This window comes from Geotrypetes seraphini, chromosome 3 (genome assembly GCF_902459505.1).
Source record: "Geotrypetes seraphini chromosome 3, aGeoSer1.1, whole genome shotgun sequence".
In the NCBI taxonomy this organism is placed as follows: Eukaryota; Metazoa; Chordata; class Amphibia; order Gymnophiona; family Dermophiidae; genus Geotrypetes; species Geotrypetes seraphini.
Genome location: NC_047086.1, coordinates 28,599,632 through 28,620,692, shown reverse-complemented (window position 1 = coordinate 28,620,692; position 21,061 = coordinate 28,599,632). Strand labels below are relative to the sequence as shown.

General features: G+C 44.1%; 1 protein-coding gene across 3 annotated transcripts in view; it reads left to right on the top strand.

Annotated features, from left to right (window-relative positions):
- RRAGD (Ras related GTP binding D) overlaps positions 1 to 21,061 on the top strand; it is a 149,390-nt gene that overhangs the window by 75,585 nt on the left and 52,744 nt on the right. For all 3 annotated transcript variants that reach the window (XM_033936197.1, XM_033936196.1, XM_033936195.1), the window contains exons 2-3: positions 7,804 to 8,099; positions 20,707 to 20,906. In XM_033936197.1, coding sequence (XP_033792088.1) covers positions 7,857 to 8,099; positions 20,707 to 20,906 — 443 coding nt within the window. In that variant the 5' untranslated portion in view covers positions 7,804 to 7,856. The remainder of the gene's footprint in view (positions 1 to 7,803; positions 8,100 to 20,706; positions 20,907 to 21,061) is intronic.

Genomic DNA, 21,061 nt, shown 5'->3' with positions numbered 1-21,061 from the left:
CTTTACTAAAAAAATGTAAATATAAAATCATAAATGTTTGAGGCTTGGGCAAATGAGGACAGTGCCCGTGGGGACAGAGCGGGGTTGAGGACGGGGACATACTTTGTTTTCCCAATGTCATTCTCTATTCCAGAGCTTAACTATTCTTTGAGCAAAAATTAATTTTCTCCTGTCTGTTTTCAAAGTACAGTATTCCCATGTAATTTCATCCTCTGGATTTTGTACTTTTTGAAAGGATGAAATATCGATTCACTCTTCCCCATTCTCGTACACCACTCAGGATTTTGTAGACCTCAATCGTATCTCCCCGAGGGCTTCTCTTTTCCTAGCTGAAGAGCCCTAACCATACGAGAGAAGTTCCGCCCCCTTTATCATCTTGGTCACTCTTCTGTGCACCTTTTCTAATTCCGCTACATCTTTTTTGAGATATGGCAACCAGAACTGTGTGCAGTAATTAATTGTTAGCACCTAATTATTGATGCTAATTGGCCCATTATCCAATTTTGTTGCGTACACATCTCAGGATAAAGCCAAAATTTGGGTGTGCAAATTTGAGTGCTCTTTATAGAATATGAAGTACATATGTGCCAATATTCTGCCTAAGCACTATTCTGTAAATATGTGTGTGTCTTGAATACCGCATATTTGTAAGGTGCAGCATCCACAGCCAGGGCAGAGCTTGAACACGTTAACCTATACCAGGGGTAGGCAATTCCAGTCCTCGAGAGCCGGAGCCAGGTCAAGTTTTCAGGATATCCACAATAAATATGCATGAGATAGATTTGCATCTCAAGGAGGCAGTGCATGCAAATCCATCTCATGCATACAAAAACCATGTAAAGGCCAGCATCAAATTTTCCAACGGTAAAAAAAAAGAAAAGCAGAAAAATACGGTAAAAATGATGCTTCAAGAAGTACAAAAGCACTAGAATAGGAATGCAACAGGTGAGAGAACATCAGAGTAAAACAACACAACCCCCCCCACCCCCACCCCCCGCAACCCCAGTAGGTTCAGGTGGATGCGAAGAATAGATAGCTCGAACCATGACTATACATAAAAAATAACTAACCCTCTGGCAAGCCCAAAAAGAAAGGGAACCACAGCTTTACAGGGAGACTTGCATCTACAATTACCAATAAGAGCAATAACACTCCCCCAACCCATCCTACACCCCCCTCCCCCAAAGCGACAGAGGCGAGAAAGCAACAGCATAACACACCAGGGTCCTGGACTCTTATGAGCCCCAGCAAAACCCCTCCCTCAAACCCACTTATCCCCTATCATCCTGTACCCCCTCCCACCGACCCTTAACCCCCTCCCCTGGTCATGCAGTGAAATAGAAAGAATAGTGGAAGTGTGTGTGCGCGCAATAGTCAGAACCACTATATCAGAACCCTCCAAGAGGAGGAATGGGTGCATCCCCCAAGCGATTTTGGAGAGAGCAATGAGGCAGAGATTGCATTTAGGGGCCCCATATGGAATAAAAGAGCTTCATTTTCTTAAAGGTCAGACGGAGTTCCCTGAGTTCCCATAGTAATAACTCGTGAATACGATTGCGCCAGTGCCAGAACGAAGGAGCTGCCTCGTGAGTCCAATGCTGCAAGATGCACTTTTTCCCTACAATGCAAGATTTAAGAAGCCAAAGTCGTGGTCTCTTACCCCTGACCCCTAATAGAGAAACCTGCCCCAGAAGAACACCCACTGGATGAAGCTGAATCGGTTGCTGATGGATACCCATAAGGTACCGAAAAAGAGCCCGCCAATGTTGAACAGTCTGGGGCCAGGTCCACAAAGAATATATGAAGGTATTTTATGGCTTGATGACACCAACAACAAAGATTAGAAGAAATGCCTCCTATCAAAAAGAGACCATGCTGGGAGACATAAGCGTGACACAGGACACGATAGTGGCACTCCCGTAATTCTGCAGAACCAAACATTGAGGGAATAAGCCGCAAGAGTCCATAGCCAAGTCCCTTCCCCAGCGAGCAAGGATGGGCGCAACAGATTTAGCTGGGAGAGTCTGCACCAACTGCCAGTGAAAATACACACTAGACAGCGACTCCTCAGTAGAAGGATCGAAAAGGTCATCCAAAAGTTGAGCTATGTCTAATGATAACGAAGAAGCAGGCAAGGACTTCACATAGTGACTTAACTGCCTATATGCAAAAGGAGGAGAAGGAGCAGAGGCGCCGGCGAGGAGAAGAGGTGCAGTACAGCGCTGTGTACAGGGCAGGATTAAAGCACAGGCAAACTAGGCCTGGGCCTAGGGCCCCAATATTTAGGAGGGGCCCTGTCAAATATGTAAGTCAAGGCAGAGTTTTGCCCTGGTACGTTAGCAGCTGCTACAGAGAAGAGAATCGGGAGGGTGCAGAGCCATTGTTCACCACAGAGGTCTGTCTATTCTTCCTCACTCCCTGTGTACTGCCTTCTAATCAACAGGGGGAGCCAGCGAGCAAGTCCTCTTATCTGCTGTTTCTTCCTCTGCCAGTTTTCCTCTGTAGTCAGAATCATGCAAGGCTCCATTTGTGGGAGCTTGAAAATATATTTAAATTACAATGAGGGGCCCCAACATACCTGTTTGCCTAGGGCCCAACAAAGAGTTAATCCTGCCCTGGCGCTAGGGAAATGATAAATAGTAGTAGTAGGCACTGGCTGACTCTGAATACAGGACATACTCTTGCCGCGAGAGGCACATCCTGTAAGCAGACAGCTGGTGCCAGCACCTCTCCTCCTTGCCGACATCTTGCGGAACACCTGGAATCTTCCGGGGCTACACAGTTTGCGATACACTGATATTTCCCTTATTATACTCTTTCTGTACCATTCACATAACATAACATCATGCTTATAGACCGCGTAACCAGAAGTTCAACGTGGTTAACAAAAAATTAATAATAAAATAACATGAAAAACGCCTTAAACTATTTGGCTAAATACTTTGAGAAAAGATAGGTTTTCAACAGGGTTCTAAAGTGTTCGTAAGAACATGCTCTACGTAACAGTGGTCGAAATTCTTTGTCATAAAAAGCTGCCTGAAATGCTAATGTATGACCCAAGTATTTCTTACTTTTACAACCTGAAACGATGGAAAAATAAACAGGGCAAGAGATATGCGACGTTTACAATTAATGCAAAATGCAGCGGTCAGACTGACCTTCGGACTGAAGAAATTTGATCACGTGACACCTTACTACCGGCAGTTCCACTGGCTACCGATGGAAGCACGCGTAAAGTTTAAGTTCGCTTGCCTCTGCTTTAAAGTACTATACGGACTTGCCCCTAAATACATAACTGACCTTTTCTTCTTCTCAGCCAACAGACAAAAGAGAAGCTCACACTCGAACTTTGTTTCCCCCCTAGTTAGAGGATTTAAACTAAAAAAAACACCATGAACACCTTCTCTCACATCAGGCAGCATTATGGGGTAAAGATCTAGAACAATTGCTTTCGCCCACTACTTATGAGAAATTCAGAAAGCGCCTAAAAACACATCTGTTCCTGAAATATCTAGACAGCTGACCCATTCATTTCTCTCTCCTCAATATCGGTTCTCTTGACCTATTAACCACTTGCTTTCACCTCTTTTAAGTTCAATCAAATTGTAACGGCTTTTAATCTTTTGTAAACCGCATAGAACTTCACGGTACTGCGGTATATAAACTGTTATTATTATTTATTATTATCTTCTAATGTATTTGTAAGATGCTATAAGAAATCTTTCAGTCGTATAGATAGGAGCAGTGCCATTCACAGCCTTATGGCAAAGACAACCCAACTTAAACAGTACCCGAGCCTCCATCAGAAGCCAGTGTAACCCGCGAAAGAATGGTGTCACATGGTCATACTTCTTGAAACTATAGGTCAATCTTCCTGCCGTATTCTGAATTAATCTAAGTCTAGCCATCTCTTTCTTAGTACATGTTAAATAAACTATATTACAGTAATCAAGAAGACTCAATAGCAATGATTGAACTAGAAGTTTGAAAGCAGAAAACTCCAAATATGGTTTTATGGTCCGGAGCTTCAATAAAGTATAATAACCCTTTTGTACCATGGAATCCACCTGTTTCTTCATAGTCAAATGTTGGTCAATAACGACTCCCGATATTTCAATTGTCAGGTGGATTGTATATAATGTTGAGTCTATAGTGATTGATTCCAACGTGACCTATCCAAGATTCCTCTAAAACTGTGCAATATCTAGAGAATTTCTTCATCCAATCATGTAATTTCATAAATTAGTTTAGTTGTAACCCTTCGCAGCACACATAATAACCTAATGTAATGATATATTGTAACCCGTTCTGAGCTCTTTGGGGAGGACAGGATATAAAACCAAATAAATAAATAAATACATTATGAATTCAATGAGGGCAGATCAGATGCTTTGTGAAAGTGGCATATGAGGCATAGGATCGTAGCAAAATAGCCAAGGTCAACTGGGTAGTTGGTAGGGTATGAAATAGAGAGTTGCATGGGGACAGAAATCCCACCCATCCCCACCTGTCCCCGCCAGGATCCTCTCCGTCCCCGCCAGGATCCTCTCCTTCCCCACCCATCCCCACAAAGAATTACCTCCATCCCTGCCCGTTCCCATAAAAAGAAGCAATTACTTCTGACAGGATCATCAATTCCACAGTTTCTTTTGTGTTTGTGCTGCTGTTTTCCTTGTGGAATCTCTTTGGTGGAACCCTTTTATTGTTTTCTGTTCAGGTAATTAACTTATAAACCCCCTCTTTTACTAAGGCTGACGTGTCCATTATATTATATGGACGAACCCTGCTTCCATAGCCTTCCATCCCTGTGGGAGTCCCGTTGGCTGGGGGGGGCCTGTGGGAGTCCCGTGGGCCAGAGAAGGGTCCCTGAGGGAGTCCCGTGGGTTAGGGTGGGATTCCCACGGGACCCCCGCGGGATTCCCATGATCCCCGTTCCCGTGGAGACCTCTAGTCTGAGATGATCTGGATAAAGCGGAGGTGGGAACTTGGGGACTTGGCTGCCACATTCGCAAGGTGATATAGTACCGAGGCTGGGATCAGCTCGACCGCACTCTGAGATTTTATTTTTCTTGGATGCTTTACTTCTGGGTTTAGGTTGCTTGAGATTGGAAATTATTCAAGCAGATCCGAAATGTGACTCACAGGTGCACTGGTTGGAGCTGTTCTGCATTCCAGAGCGTGTTAACTCTTTCCAAGACACTCCGCTCACTCCTTGTACACAGGACACAAGGTACACAAGTGCAGTGGTTAGAGCTACAACCTCAGCACCCTGAGGTTGTGGGTTCAAATCCCTCACTGCTCCTTGTGACCCTGGGCAAGTCACTTAATCCCCTCATTGCCCCAGGTACACTAGATAGAGTTTGATCCCATCGGGACAGATAGGGATTTATGATAAAGTACCTGAATGTAAACCACTTAGGATATAAGTAGTATCCGCAATAATAAAATCCTTAGCGTGCATGCGTAGTTGAAACTCCGTGCGTCCGTGATCTGGGCCTCCGTACCCCCGCATGCGGAGTAGAAGGAGCATGTTCTCGTGCAGCGGTTTCCACATGCGCAGTGGGAAGAAGGTGCATGTAGCAGTTTCCCCATCTTGACAACGAGCGTTGGAGCCTGCGGCAGTTTTAACATTGCTTTCCCTCCGCGACGCTGCGAAAACCAGGAGATTTCTCCGTGTGCTACAGATTGCCTTCCCTCTGTGACACTGGACTGGGGGAATAGGGAAGGGCTATTGCTGGACAGGGGGAACAGGGAAGGGCTACTGCTGGACATGGGGTGCAGGGAAGGAGTGCTGCTGGACAGGGGGGAGGTAAAAGGAAGGGAGAAGGGCTACTGCTGGACAGGGGGAGCAGATAAGGGGTGCTGCTGGGCAGGGGGGAAGTAAAGAAGGGATATGGGCTACTGATGGACAGGGGAATCAGGGAAGGGATGCTGCTGGACAGGGGGGAGGTAAAAGGAAGGGAGAAAGGCTACTGCTGGACAGGGGGAGCAGGGAAGGGGTACTGCTGGACAGGGGGGAGGTTAAAGTAAGGGAGAAGGGCTACTGCTGGACAGGGGGAGAAGAGAAGGGGTACTGCTGGACAGGGGGGACCAGGGAAGGGGTATTGCTGGACAGGAGGGAGGTAAAAGAAAGGGAAAAGGGCTACTGCTGGACAGGGGAGCAGAGAAGGGGTGCTGCTGGACAGGGGGGAAGTAAAAGGAAGGGAAAGGCTACGGACAGGAGGTCAGGGAAGGGATACTGCTGGGCAGGGGGGAGGTTAAAGTAAGGGAGAAGGGCTACTGCTGGACAGGAGGTCCAGGGAAGGGGTACTGCTGGACAGGGGGGAGGTAAAAGAAAGGGAGAAGGGCTACTGCTGGACAGGGGGAGCAGGGAAGGGCTACTGCTGGACAGGGGGCACAGGAAAGGGCTACTGCTGGACAGGAGGGAAGTTAAAGTAAGGAAGAAGGGCTACTGCTGGACAGGGGGAGCAGGGAAGGGGTGCTTCTGGACAGGTGGGATACACAGAAATAAAGAAAGACAGACAGACAGGGGGCCAGGGAGAGAGACATAAAGAAAGACAGGCAGGGAGAGAGACAGAAAGAAAGACAGGGGGAGAGAGAAAGAAAGAAAGACAGATAGACAGGGGGCCAGGGAGAGAGTCATAAAGAAAGACAGGCAGGGAGAAAGACAGAAAGAAAGACAGACAGGGGGAGAGTGACAGAAAGAAAAAAAAAAGACAGACAGACAGACAGGGGGCCAGAGAGAGAGACAGAAAGAAAGTTACTATGTAGTTATAGAATAAAGTCATCTGCACCTAAATTTAGGCATGGATCTTTGTTTTTGTTGGTGCAAATGGCACCTGGTTTCCAGGTATAAGCAGTATTCTATAAACCACGCCTAACTTTAAGCATGGTTTATAGAATAGCACTTTTTCTTTGCCAATTTTTTTTAGGCACCATATATAGAATTTCCCCCTTTATGTCTTGTTAGTATATTTTACGTGGCCAGGAATTTATTCAGAGATTTTTTATTTTCTCCTTGTAAAGTTTTCATTAAATAAGTCACTTTCAAGACAACCATTATTACTTGTCACGGTGATGCTGTTTCCTCCCCATTACTTCCTACATTTGTTGTCCTGGCAACAAAATGGCTTAGTTGTTTAGAAATAGAGAAGTAGGCCACTGGATGACCCACAAGTTTGCTATTTCCTTTTTTGTGGCAGCCAAGGTAGTTGTGGTCAGATATTGAAAAAAAGCTAAAGTCCCTTCTATAGACGAAGTTTTGGTGAAATTGAAGGTGTCAGGTCAAAAGCGCGCCGGGACAAAGGCGCGCCCAGACAATTTAGCGCAGCGTGGAGGCGTGCACCGCTCTAAATTACTGTTTTTAGGGCGCCGCGTTGTGGGGGGTTGTAACCCCCCACATTTTACTGAAAACTTCACTTTCTCAATTGTCTGGGCGTGCCTTTGTCCCGGCGCACTTTTGACCTGACACCTATATTATAGAGCCCAAAGGGGGTTAGGGTGGACAGGGAGGGGTTATATTTCTCTGTTGTTTTCTGTTTTTTTTGGGGGGAGTGCAACTGATGTACCTATCTGTAAGAATTTCTGATTAGTTTTGACCCTTACCATCTGTGTAATGGGTTAGAGGCCTCCTTATGCATTGTACTCTTTTCTGTTATACATTTATAAATTAAAAAAAAAGAAATAGAGAAATAGCTCAGGTGCAGAGTAGCACAAACTGCAAGTACAGTAATTGTAGCGTTTCAGTGGGCAGCTGCGGATGGTATATCTTATGTCTGCCTCTTCAATGTTTCATCTCTTCAGTTCTGGATTTCACCGACCCCTTCAGTACTGAGGTGAAGCCAAGGATTCTTTTGATGGGTCTGAGGAGAAGTGGCAAGTCTTCCATCCAGAAAGTGGTCTTCCACAAAATGTCACCGAACGAAACCCTCTTCTTGGAGAGCACAAACAAAATCTGTAGAGAAGATGTTTCCAACAGCTCCTTTGTTAATTTTCAGATCTGGGACTTTCCTGGCCAGATTGACTTCTTTGATCCAACATTTGACTATGAAATGATCTTCAGGGCTACAGGGGCATTGATATTTGTCATCGATTCTCAGGTAATAATCTATGAAAAGGTTTGCAATGGCTTTTATTTTTACTCAGAATAGACTGTGTACAAAACATTGAAGTCAGTACCATTATTGTAATTACAGATGCACATAAAATTGTTTGGACAAAACCACCTTATTCTTTCTATTAGAAACACCAGGTCTTCTGAAGTCTTGGGTGGGCAATTAATGGACGTACTATTTCTTTCCTCTGGTTCTCTTCCCTGTGTTGACCGTTTATCTTCTTCCTGCTCCCCAGTGATGACCACCATTTTTTTTTCCTGTCTTCCATTCTGTCTCCTGAAGTAACTGGTCTTGCAGTCCATCCTCTGCTCCCCATGACCATTAGATCTCTCTTCTTACCTCGTCTTGTTGTTATTGTGCTGGGCTGGTGTGAGACTTTGAGTATCAGCACATGTTCAAAGCCTTCAGTATGCACAGATCCTCACGGATCAGCACATAAGCTCAAGACCAGGTAAGAAGAGAGATCTGGTCATCCTGTGGGGAGATGGAGGGTAGAGGAGAAAAATGTCGAGGGGAGGCTGGGTGATTATTGGGAGAATTTGGGGTTGGTTTTAAAATCAAATGTTAGAGTGTTTTGAGGTCATTGAAGCAGGGGGTGGGCGATTATTAGAGAGAATACGGTCTAATAAACCCAACAATACAGTGAGGGAAGTGGTTTCTCTTCAAACTGGTCCAAAAGCATCAGCGTCGGCTCTTCCTCTGACGTCACTTCCTGGACCCACGCCTAGGAAGTGATGTTAGCTTTGGGGGTTGCTGCTCACGCCAGGAACATTACAGAGGTACAGGGAAGGAAAATGGCACGTGCATGGCAGGAGGGGGCAGGGAAGGAGTATATGGAGGTGGGGCGGAGAAGAGGGTGGGGGAGGGGTGCCTCTCACCCTCTTACCACTCTCACCTCTCACCCTCTTACCACTTTCCCTATGAAAATATGAAAGTGCTTTAACTTTTTGAAGATCCCTCATATTTATTAACGTGGGCTACTGTTAAGACAAGTTATTTTACTATGTTAGCAATGGCATAGTTCTCCCCCTAACTCTTTCCTGCCAGTTGAGCCCCCCCCCCCCCCCGTACCAGGGCTGTGGAGTCGGAAGATGTTTCTGGGTTACTGAATTTGGAGTTGGTGAAAATGTCCCAACTCCAATAGAGTTAAATTGTATGTCATTCAAATATTATAATGCATACAATTTTTTATTTCACAGTTAATAATTTGATTAACCCATTTTTTCAGGATGTGTTTTACTTTTAGAATATATTTTGACATCAAGTTCTTTGATGATTACCACAATGTAATATGTTTTTATGATATTCATATTAGTGAAAGAACATAAGAATTGTCATATTGGGACAGACTGAAAGTCCATCAAGCCCAGTCTCCTGTTTCCAATAATGGCCAACCCAGGTCTCAAGTACCTGGCAGAGACTCCCAAATAACAAAACAGATTTTATGCTGCTTATCCTAGGAATAAGCATTGGATTTCCCTGAGCCATCTCATTAATGGCCTATAGACTTCTCTTTCATCACATTCTCTGACAACAAATTTCAGACTTTAATTACATGTTTTGTGAAAAAATATTTTCTCTGGCTTGTTTTAAATCCACTACTTAAGTAGCTTCATCATATGTCCCCTAGACCTAGTATTTTTGGAAAGAGTATGCCACAGTAAGATATAAATATAAGATATCCAGTGAAGAGAGTATTTTTGATACAGATTTGTTTGTTTCTCTCGCTGAGCCTGTATTTTGGTGAACCCTGCTATTTACCCTTCTCCATTGACAATATTGACCATTTAAACCCACTCTCTGTTTTCTGTCTTTCAACCAGTTTTCAGTCCATAAAAGGACATTACCTCCTATCCCACGACTTTCTAATTTCCTCAGAAGTCTTTCATGAGGTTCTTTGTCAAATGCCTTTTGAAAATCCCAATACACAATATCAACCGGTTCACCTTTATCCTAGAAAATGACACATGAACAAAGTTTGTCCCTGTCCCCGCGAACTCTGTCTGATACTATCCACAAAAGCCTCGAATAGCTCTGATTTTGTATTGAAATCATTGTATTAAAGTATAAAAAGAAACAATATTCTGTACAACTGTCGTTTTATAAATTGCAAATACAGAACAAGGATCAATAAAACCCTGGTCTCCCCTCCTCTCCCCCTCACAGATACCCCCTCCACTATCGGGACAACGGAACAAGCCACATTACTACAAAGTGTGGCATAGAAAAATCATGCAAGCAGAATGCCTCAGTCACACACACACAGAACATAAAAGTCATAACGAAAAGCAATCTAATAATGTCCACAGTCCCCAAAGTGACAGCTCTAATTGTGTCTTTAAAACAACAGTAAAATGCACTTAACTGCATCTCTGAATAGCACTTCAGGCTTGCAGTTGAGGTCCAACAAGGGTCCTTGTTTCGTCTCCTGCTTCAGGAACCTATGGATGCTTTGTTGTGCCAACAGCTTCTGAATGGGGTGCTTTCAGTAGGGTTACCAGATTTTTGGCATGTAAAATCCGGACCCAGATCCACTCATCCCCGCCCCCTGAATCTGCTTGTCTCGGTCGGGAGGGCATCCGCTGAGCATGGATAATGAGACACCAGCACACTCATAAAGTTGCAGTTGCCAATTAAGCTGCTAGCTTTCACTCAAGGTGTGCAAAATAACAAAAACATGGAAATGACACATAACGCAAGGTTTACCAAAATAATTATTTATTGCTTTTATTTTTCCATCATGGAACTCAAAAGGCTAGTTGCGTTAGCGGGAGGTCGTTATAGTTGCCAAAATGCTGGCCTTCTGATAACGATCTCAACCCGATATTTCGAAGCTCCCCAATATATACCTTCAGTCCAGTTTGACATCATTGGCTGTCAGCCAATCCACTAACAGAGACTGTCCTGAAATCTGGACAAAGAAAATTCCTTTACATGTTTAAAAGTTTCAGAAATCATATTTGTTTGTTTACATTCATCCTTGAATATACATTAACATTTTATAACATATTCAATATTCTTTTTGTCCTTCTTAAAACTTATTTCAGACAGTTTGTCTATGTATCAGGCAAGCTGCTGATGTCCATTCCATTACCGTCCCATAGACATCGCCCCCTACTGGCTACAAGCCACTATTCCTCACCACGCATGCACGGATGCAACGCGATAACATTTTGTGTGTGTGTGACGTCATCACATTGCATCTGCACATGCGCGGTTGCCCCTCCCGATATGGTCTGCTTTTCAAAACCCGGACAAAATGCCGGGTTTTGAAAAGCTCTCCGGACGTGCCCTCTAAAAAGAGGGTAAATCTGGACATCTGGTAACCCTAACTTTCAGCAGTTTTGATTCTTTTTTGTAGGGGGAGTGTTTTGTACTTCTCTTCCTAGGATCGCTGTTCCCTCTTAAGCTTTAGCTAGGGTTACCAGACGTCCGGATTTCCCCGGACATGTCCTCCTTTTCAAGGACATATCCGGGAGTCCAGACAGCTTTTCAAAACCTGGAATTTTGTCCGGGTTTTGAAAAGCTTCCCATCAAAATTGCATCGGGGAAGGGTATTCGCGCATGCACGGATGCTGTCTGGGGGCGGGGCTAGGGGCAGAACTGGGCGGACCTGTTTGCCTGGCCTTGGGTCTGGATTTTCCTTTGGGAAACTCTGGTAACCCTAGCTTTAGCGGGAGTCCTCCCCCTATAGTCTTGCCACTAAGGGATGTTGTTTCCCTCTCCCATTTTCAATATTGAGAGACATGTAAGCTCTGCAGGACTGCAGGGAATCTGCCTGTCCCTAGCATCACCCCCTATTGGCAGCAATGCAGTTGGAGGACTTCCACTGGGCTTAGAGGTAACAGTGTGGGGTTTCTATTATTAGGGATGGGCAGCCAGAAAATTATCATTTGGTCATTTCCTGTCTCGTTGGACAGACGACCAATCAGAGGTGTGGGTCTACAAATGCTGGAGCGGTATAAACAAGAAGCAGAACACACACACAGCAAACGGTGTGGATAGCAGTTTATTGAAGAACAGATCAGTTAAGCACATGACCACTGTCTTCCAAATTCTGTATATAGTGCCATCGGCTGCGCATGGCAATTAGTACACACAACGTAATCGTTTAACAAGACCAATTGGTGCTGATAATTGGCAATTAACACATAATTGATGCTAGTTGGCAGTAATTAGAAGTTACGTGCATAACTTGGGTCGGTGGTGCAGGTCAGTTCTAGAAACATAGAAGATGACAGCAGAAAAGGGCTACTAGCCCAACAAGTCTGCCCATTCTAATGGCCCCTCCCCCCTAAGTTCTTCCTTGAAGTGATCCCACATGCTTATCCCATTTTCTCTTAAAATCCAGCACGCTGCTGGCCTCAATTACCTGCAGTGGAAGACCATTCCAGTGATCAACCACCCTTTCGGTGAAGAAATACTTCCTGGTGTCGCTATGAAATCTCCCACCCCTGAGTTTCAACGGATGTCCTCTTGTCTTCTAGCGCTTGAATCTGAAGAGGGGGCCAGGGAAGGCTCATGGGCATTTCTAAAAGTTAAGTGTACTGTTATATAGTGTGCGTGATCTGCGCAAAATTTAGGCACAGGTATTTAGGCCCAAATGGGTGCGTCTAAATGTTATGCCACATACGGCTGCTAAGCAAAATTGTATATAGGATAAGAACATAAGATTTGCCAGTGGTCCATCGTGCCCAGCAGTCCGCTAACGCAGCGGCCCTTAGGTCAAAGACCAGTGCCCTATTTGAGACTAGCCTTACTTCCGTATGTTCTGTTCCAGTAGGAACTTAAGGTGTTTTCCCCTATAACAGCCTCCGGAAGAGCGTTCCGGATTTCTACCACTCTGGGTGAAGAAGAACTTCTTTACGTTTGTACGGAATCTTTTTCCCTTCTAACTTTAGCGAGTGCCCTCTCGTTGTCTTCACTTTGGAGAGGGTGAACAGTCTCTCTTTCTCTACTAAGTCAATTCCCTTCAATGTCTGCCTTTTATATAATCGTGCTAAGTGCCATTCTAGTTGGTGCCAATTTTTGGGGCACTTTATACAGAATCAGGCCCTTAGGCCTTAATTCTATGAAACACGCCTAAGCATCTCACTTAATTGTTTTAATTGGCTTAATCAGCGCTGATTGAATTTTAAAAACAATTTTAAAAAATTCATTTGCCGGTAGGCGCCTATAACTTCGAGGTAGGCGCCTACTGGTAAGTAGGCGTAATGAGGGGCAGATTCAGAGCGCAATTTGGGTATGGATTAACTTAGGCGCACTCATTTAGGCTTAAGAAGACCTGGCCTTAATGGCAGTGCACCTCAGGTTCAAAGCCTACAGGTGCCTAAGATCTTTTAGGGACCGCGAGACGCGATTCTATATGTGGTGCCTAGTGATCGATTGACAGCCATGCCGAATGGCGCCTAGGAGTTAGACGCCATTTATGGAATCAGGGCCTAGGTGTGCACCGTTCTTTTTGCACAAGAAAGCACAAAATCTGATCATTTTTGTTTGGCACTGACTCGCAATGACGTCCCTGCTTGTTAATTTTATATCCATCAAGGCGTAAGCTCCCTGGAGAGGAAACTCCCTACGGTCTGTGTGCTGTGAGCTAAAGTGAAGAGGGAAGAAGAGGAGGCTGAATGGGATGTAAATACCAATAAATAAATACACACAGTAACTTGCATTATTTTCCTTCTAAAGCAAATGTATTTTATTTTATTTCTTCCATTTGTGCATTGCACATACCTATACAAGCTCTAGGCGACATTACAGAGGAAGGGGTTAGAAGAGGGTAGGGAGGACTATGGAGGGCAGGAAGGAGTGGAGAGGAGAGAAGCATGTCGAATATTTCCTAGATAGGAGCACCATCTATGTAAATGATATCTAAATGAATTAAAGTAATATGTAAAAAGGAATAGAAGGGAGGAACCGTTAAACAATAGAATTCAGTTAATAAAATAAAAACAATAGGGATAAAAACAATGGAATAAAATTTAAAATAATTCATAAACTGGAAGAAAAATTTGAAAACCAAAATCAAATAAGTCTGGCAGAAATCCAATTTCCTGAAGCAGCTCTGTTGCCTCAGCATATTTTAAATAATCCCAACGGCAAACGTCCAGATGGGACAGATTTGAGCTCGGGCTTTCCAGCTGCTGCAGCCCCCGACTCATCACTTCCAGGCAGAAGATGCACAGAGATAGAACATTCCAGCACCGGTCCGCACTGCTCTCGGTGGGCAGCTCCCGAAGAATACAGCACTCGGCCTCCATCGGCGGACAACCGGGAGGAGAAGTCCACGGCACGGCCCCACTACATGGAGTTTCCCAAGTTTAAAGAGACTGCCTAGATTTAAGTATTAGGAAAGTGCCTTTTTGAAGCTTATTCTGTAAAGGAAAGTAAATGCTCACACCGAGATTACACAAGACTACATGTAGGACTCAGTATTGAGCTGGTGGCACTCAGCATTTTGCTGACTGCTGCCGGTGATATGTCTGGAAATTCACTGCTAGGCCATGTCTGGGCTTCAGCGTTGAATTTCCGTTTTTCTGGAGCCGGCTAGCGCATAATCGGTTAAGTGTGATATTCAGCAGTTAAGCAACTATGGGTTACTGCGTAAAGATAGGACTGACTTTTTATATGGTCCTATTATTGTGGTATCAGCACTTAAGCGGCCAAGTTCCAATTCCACCCCTTGAACGCCCCCATAATAGCTGGTTTCGAGTCTGGTGCTGAAAACTAGTGATTAGCCCCGAACAGGCGATTTAACCAGCAAGGAGCCATTTCTGGCCAGCTCCATCAACCCCGTAGATTGCAAGTATGCACCCTGCCCAGGCTCCACCCAAACTCCGCCCCTGTGAACACCCACCTCTAAAGTACGCACCTTTGCATCTAGGCAGTGGCATAGCAAGGGAAGCTTGCGCCCGGGGTGGAGGTGCCCAGAATTCCCTTCCCAGCAGTTGGGGGTCTCTTAGATGCATTCTTCCCCCCTCTTCGAGTATTCTCTTCTTTACCGGCAGCAATAAGCCTGCCTTTTGACATCACTTCCTGCTCCTGTGAACAGTGGCATGGTAAGGGGGAGGAGGGGAGGGCAAATCACCCCAGGTGCCATCTTTGTGGGGAAGGGGGGGTGGCGGCGCTTTTCCTCCTCTCCGCCCCCCACGTACCTGTTTAAAAGTTGGTAGGCGTGGAGAAGCAAGATGGTCACGGTGCAGTGAGGATGCTGACTTTCTGTCCTCCAGCTGATCATTTTCTTCTTACCTCTGAACGAGGATTTCCCCGATGCCCAAAAGGAGGGGGAGAGTGGCTGCCACAGAACCGGCAATCCGAACTCACCTCGCAACGGGGGACGATAGACGGCTTCCTAACGTCTTTGCCCCATGGCGAACCGGCTATGCCAAGTTGGAGGGAGGTCTCGACACTCGGGAGCAAGGTATCGCTCAGCCCAGTAGGACCTGTCCTTCCCCAGCAGCCACGGAAAAAGGGACAGGAAGTTACTTCCCTTCTTGAGCTGGAGGACTCTCTGGTGTCCCTGGGTGTACATCTGGCAGCTGAAGAGACCGAGAAGAGGGCAGACAAGCCTTTCCCAGAGGGAGGACAGATTCCAGCTATTCCCCCACTGGAAAGGCCAGTAGAGTTCACGTTGGAATCTATCTGGAAGGCTTTAGACTCCTTGTACCAGCTCTGTGCAGGAACTCTACCCCTAGTCAAGGATCATGGAAAAAAGATTGAAGAACTACAGAAGGAATGAAGACACAGGGGGTAAGAGTGGACTCCTTGGAACAACAGGTTCAAGGGATACAAAAATCTCAAGTTACCTTAATGCAAGATAGACTATTGCTAGTAAGGAAAGTTGAAAATATGGAAAATTATACTAAAATGCTTAATTTAAGAATTCTTAACTTTCCTAAGGTTCTGGCAATGTCTCTAAGAGATCTATTTAATAAATTTTTAATGGAAGTGTTTAAATACCCTGAGTTTGGACTTCCACCTTTACATAAGATATATTTCCTTCCAATATCTAAGAAGGCTTCACAACCAGAGGCATTACCTGATTCGATGAGCGCAATGGACGTAACGGCACCCCCTCCGAAATGATGGAGGTAATCAGTGGAGTGCCGCAGGGCTCGGTCCTGGGCCCGATCCTATTCAACATCTTTATAAGAGACTTGGCAGAAGGGCTGCGAGGTAAAATAACATTATTCGCCGATGACGCCAAACTAAGCAATGTAGTGGGCAAAAGCACAACAGACATAAATTCAATGTCCAACAACATAATGCACGACCTACTCGTACTGGAGTGCTGGTCTAGGTCCTGGCAACTCAGCTTCAATGCCAAAAAAAGCAAAGTCATGCACCTGGGCAGCCAAAATCCATGCAAGACTTACACCCTTAATGGCGAGATCCTAACAAGAACTGAAGCAGAACGAGACTTAGGGGTGATCGTCAGTGAGAACATGAAGACTGCCAATCAAGTGGAGCAAGCTTCATCCAAGGCAAGGCAAATCATAGGTTGCATACGCAGGAGTTTCGTCAGCCATAAGTCTGAAGTCATTATGCCATTGTATAGATCCATGGTGAGGCCCCACCTGGAATACTGTGTGAAATTCTGGAGGCCGCATTACTGTAAGGATGTGCTGAGACTGGAGTCGGTCCAGAGAATGGCCACCCGGATGGTCTCTGGACTCAAGGATCTCCCGTACGAGGAACGGCTGGATAAGTTGCAGCTGTACTCACTCGAGGAACGCAGAGAGAGGGGTGACATGATCAAGACATTCAAGTATCTCACGGGCCGCATCAAGGTGGAAGAAGATATCTTCTTTTTCAAGGGTCCCGCGGCAACAAGGGGGCATCCGTGGAAAATCAGGGGCGGGAAACTGCACGGGGTCACCAGGAAATTCTTTTTCACTGAAAGGGTGGTTGATCGCTGGAATAGTCTTCCACTTCAGGTTATTGAGGCCAGCAGCGTGCCTGATTTTAAGGCCAAATGGGATAGACACGTGGGATCTATTCACAGAGAAAGGTAGGGGAGGGTCATTGAGGTGGGCAGACTAGATGGGCCATGGCCCTTATCTGCCGTCTATTTCTATGTTTCTATGTTTCTATTGGAAACCTCAGTGGATGAAGCCATCTCATATTCTACACTTCTGGTGACTTTTGTTTTTCAACAAGATAAAGAGGCACTTCTTAATAATAATAATAATAATTTATTTCTTATATACCGCTTTACCGTGAAGTTCGAAGCGGTTTACAATAAAGATAGGCTTTTTTTAGGCTCAAAGAGGTGACCTTTCTGGATTCTAAGATTTATATGTTTCCAGATGTTTCAAAGATAACTTAGACTAGAAGAAAAGAGTTCCTGCAATTGAGACAATCCGGAATTGACCTATCACCGTCTTTGGGTGCTAAATTTCAACTTAGATACCCTTGTAAATGTTTGATCCATTTGGATCAACATTCTTATACTTTCTTTGACCCTTCTCAGTTACAGTTTTTCCTTGAGGGAAAAGGAGTAATCCCTCCCAGTACCTCTACGCGGACTTAGTCCTTATTAATAATTTAGAAGATGTACACTGCACTATTGATATGGTTATTTTTATATTACTTTGATGAACTATCAGATCCCATAATGGAATGTGTATTGCTTCTCCCAAATTGTGGACTTATTTTTAGAGAGATTGTTTAATCCTTAGGGAATATATTTTATTTTATTTTCTTGTTTAACTATATGTAATCTCCCTTTTTTCCCTTTATATAGATATTGTTAATGTATATCTATAAATTGAATAAATAAATAATAAAAAATATAAAAAGTTGGCTGGCATGAGCAGCACTTTCCACTTGCTGCTCACGCTAGCCTCAGTTCCCTTATGATGTCACTTCCTGGTCGCTAGACCAAGACGTGATGTCAGAATGGTGTCGAGGCCGACGCAAACAGCAGGTGGAAGATACTGCTCACGCCGGTGAACATTTCATTTGCATTTTTAAAAATTGTTTATTAATTTTATATAGCAAAATATAGCTGATACACAATGTAAGAAAATTTACATAAATTAGCAATATGTTCAGAGAACACCAAGAAACTATACATAAATAACTTAAGACCAACCCCCCCAAATAATCTCTCCCCCCACCCACCTCCTCTATGCGTATAAAAGGATCTCGAACAGAAAACAAGTCCAAAAGGGTACATTTTATGCGAGTATGTTTAAAGAAAACTAATATATGTATCTAGCGGATCCCATGTTTCTTTAAATTTTCAAAACTCCCCCAAGTTTTCTGACATCTCTCTTTCAAACCTATAATACTGACATACAGTTTCCCACCAGAATTAAAAATTCAAACAATCCCAATGTTTCCAATTTCTTGTTATCATCTGTATTGCAATTTCAGTCATAATTAGTAACAGTTTATCTTTATCTGCTCTAAGCTGATTTTTAGACAAAGAATTGCCGAAGATAACCGTCCCGTAAGACAATGGTAAAGTCACTTCAAGAATAAGCATAATTTTGCTCCAAATAGACCTCCAAAAAAACCTTTATTAAAGAACAGTGAAACAAAAGATGATCTAAAGTACCTGCTTCAATTTGATAGTGCCAACATCTGTTGGAGCATGTACTATCTATTTTTTGAAATCTCACCGGAGTCCAAAATATTCTGCATAATAAAAAATAAGAATATTTCAAGAGATACACGTGGGATGGGGGGCACTCAAGCAGCATAGAAGAGTGGGAGGGGGGCGCATGGCACAGCAGGGAAGAGTGGGGATGCACATGACTCGGCGATGCTGGGCACCAACCTCCTTGGCTACGCCACTGCCTGTGAATAAGAAATGACTTCAGAGGGAGGACTGGGGACGGTGTGAGCAGCGGGAAGGAGTTCCTGCTCAATGCTGGCGAAGAAAAGAAGTACCGGGGGTGCATTTAAAAGACACCCCCCCATCACCAGGAAAGGAGGAGAGATGCTGGGGCATCCCCACCAAAACGGGGCCCAGGGCACTCCAACACCCCACTTTACTATGCATCTAGGCACATAGTTACAGAATACGGCTAAGCTGGAAACTGCTCACAGAGGTGCATAAATGATAAGAATATTGGCAGGACTGTCCCAAGCTAGAAATGAGCCTTGTGCGACAAACCTCTTGGCTCTTCCGCCCTGCATGCTGTGTTGCAGTGAAGCAGAGGCCGCAATGGACAGGGTACAAGTTTATTTTTCAAATCTGTTTTATTAGGCATGCTTACAAGTACAGAAAACCAGATCAACTCTCATTACATCAAGAACAGCAAAAACCTTTGATACAACTCCAATTTGCATCCCTTCAAGTATTAGAACCCATATCAACAAACCAAAGCATAGATAATCATAAGGGATAAGATATGATATAAAATAGATAAATTATGGGCTCCTACTACAAAAAATGACACTGGTTGCCAGTGGAGGCGCAAATACTGTTCAAGTTTGCATGTATCTGTTTCAAACAGGTCTGGGGACTAGCTCCGTCCTACCTGCTACCACACTTCACGCTACACAGCACCACACGAACAACCAGAAACCGAAACATCTTTACATACCCAAAGATCAGAGGCTGCAAATACAAATCCTTTCTGGACAGAACCTTCATGTTCCAAGCAAGCAGACAGCAATCCTGGCCGGGAAACTACCTAAATAGAGCCAGGCAGATCTACAGCGCATTCCGAAAATCAATTAAAACTGTTCTATTTGACAAATTCATCGCCTAAACAGATCACCTTTTCTCACTATGATATTTCCCCTTGGCAAACCTGATGTAATTCCCAATGCAACTCCTATTTCTTATGTAACTCTTCTCTCCTTCGCCGATTGTCCATCCTTCTTCCAATGTAAACTACCTATGTCATTTTGACTATGGCGGTATAGAAAAATAAAGTTATTAATATTATTATTATTATATTTTACAAAGGTGCGTTAGGTCCTTAACCCGTGGAATAGCGTGCGCTAAAATGCCCTGTGCGCTAGACACTACCATCTCCTCTTGAGCAGACGGTAGTTTTTCGGTTAGCGCACCTTCGTAAAAGGAGCCCTATATGTAAAATATAATATAAAAGTATATAGGAAGTGTAAATATGAAGTATAGAATAAAGTGGAAATGACCTCATTATGATTATTTGAGATGGACATGAGTATGAACGTGTTACTGTGCTTCTGGACGGGGTACAATTTTGGTACCCCTGTCTCCCTTTTGCCCCGTGTGGTCACACTGCTCACAAATAGCTGTCTATAGCTCTGAATACTGGCCTATATGCACTCTTCTTATAGAATTATGCAATAGAGAAAAGCTGGGACTTTTACAAGTCTGCACGTTTTTTTGAAAGAGTCAAATGCAATTTACACGACTCGTGATAGACCGATTCATGTAAAAACTATAAAACTTTCTCCAAGATGCGGCTGCAAGATTTCTGAAGTCATCTTTCTCCCGTGTTTTGTATGAAATAGTGGTGCAGACTCTGGCGCCTGTTGAATAATGTCGGCAAGGCTGTTATGTGCTTTCAAGGTTTTATTTTGTTAGGATTTTATTATTGCATGTTTGCAAATTCTAATGATTGTACTATTTTTCCTTACTGTTCAGGATGATTATATGGAGGCTCTTGCTAGATTGCATCTCACTGTGACTAGTGCCTACAAAGTAAACACAGATATCAATTTCGAAGTCTTTATTCATAAAGTCGATGGGTTATCTGATGACCACAAGATCGAAACCCAAAGAGACATTCACCAGAGGGCAAACGATGACCTTGCAGATGCTGGGCTGGAGAAAATCCATCTCAGGTAAAAAAAAAAAACAACAATCCAGCAGTCTACAAGAAAAGACCCCCAAACTGCAGTGACTGTGCTAGACATGCGGGAGACCTAGCTTTGATTTCCGAGTCTGCTCCTGCCCCAGGACTGGGTATACTGGAAAAAAGAGGGGAATATTCCTTATT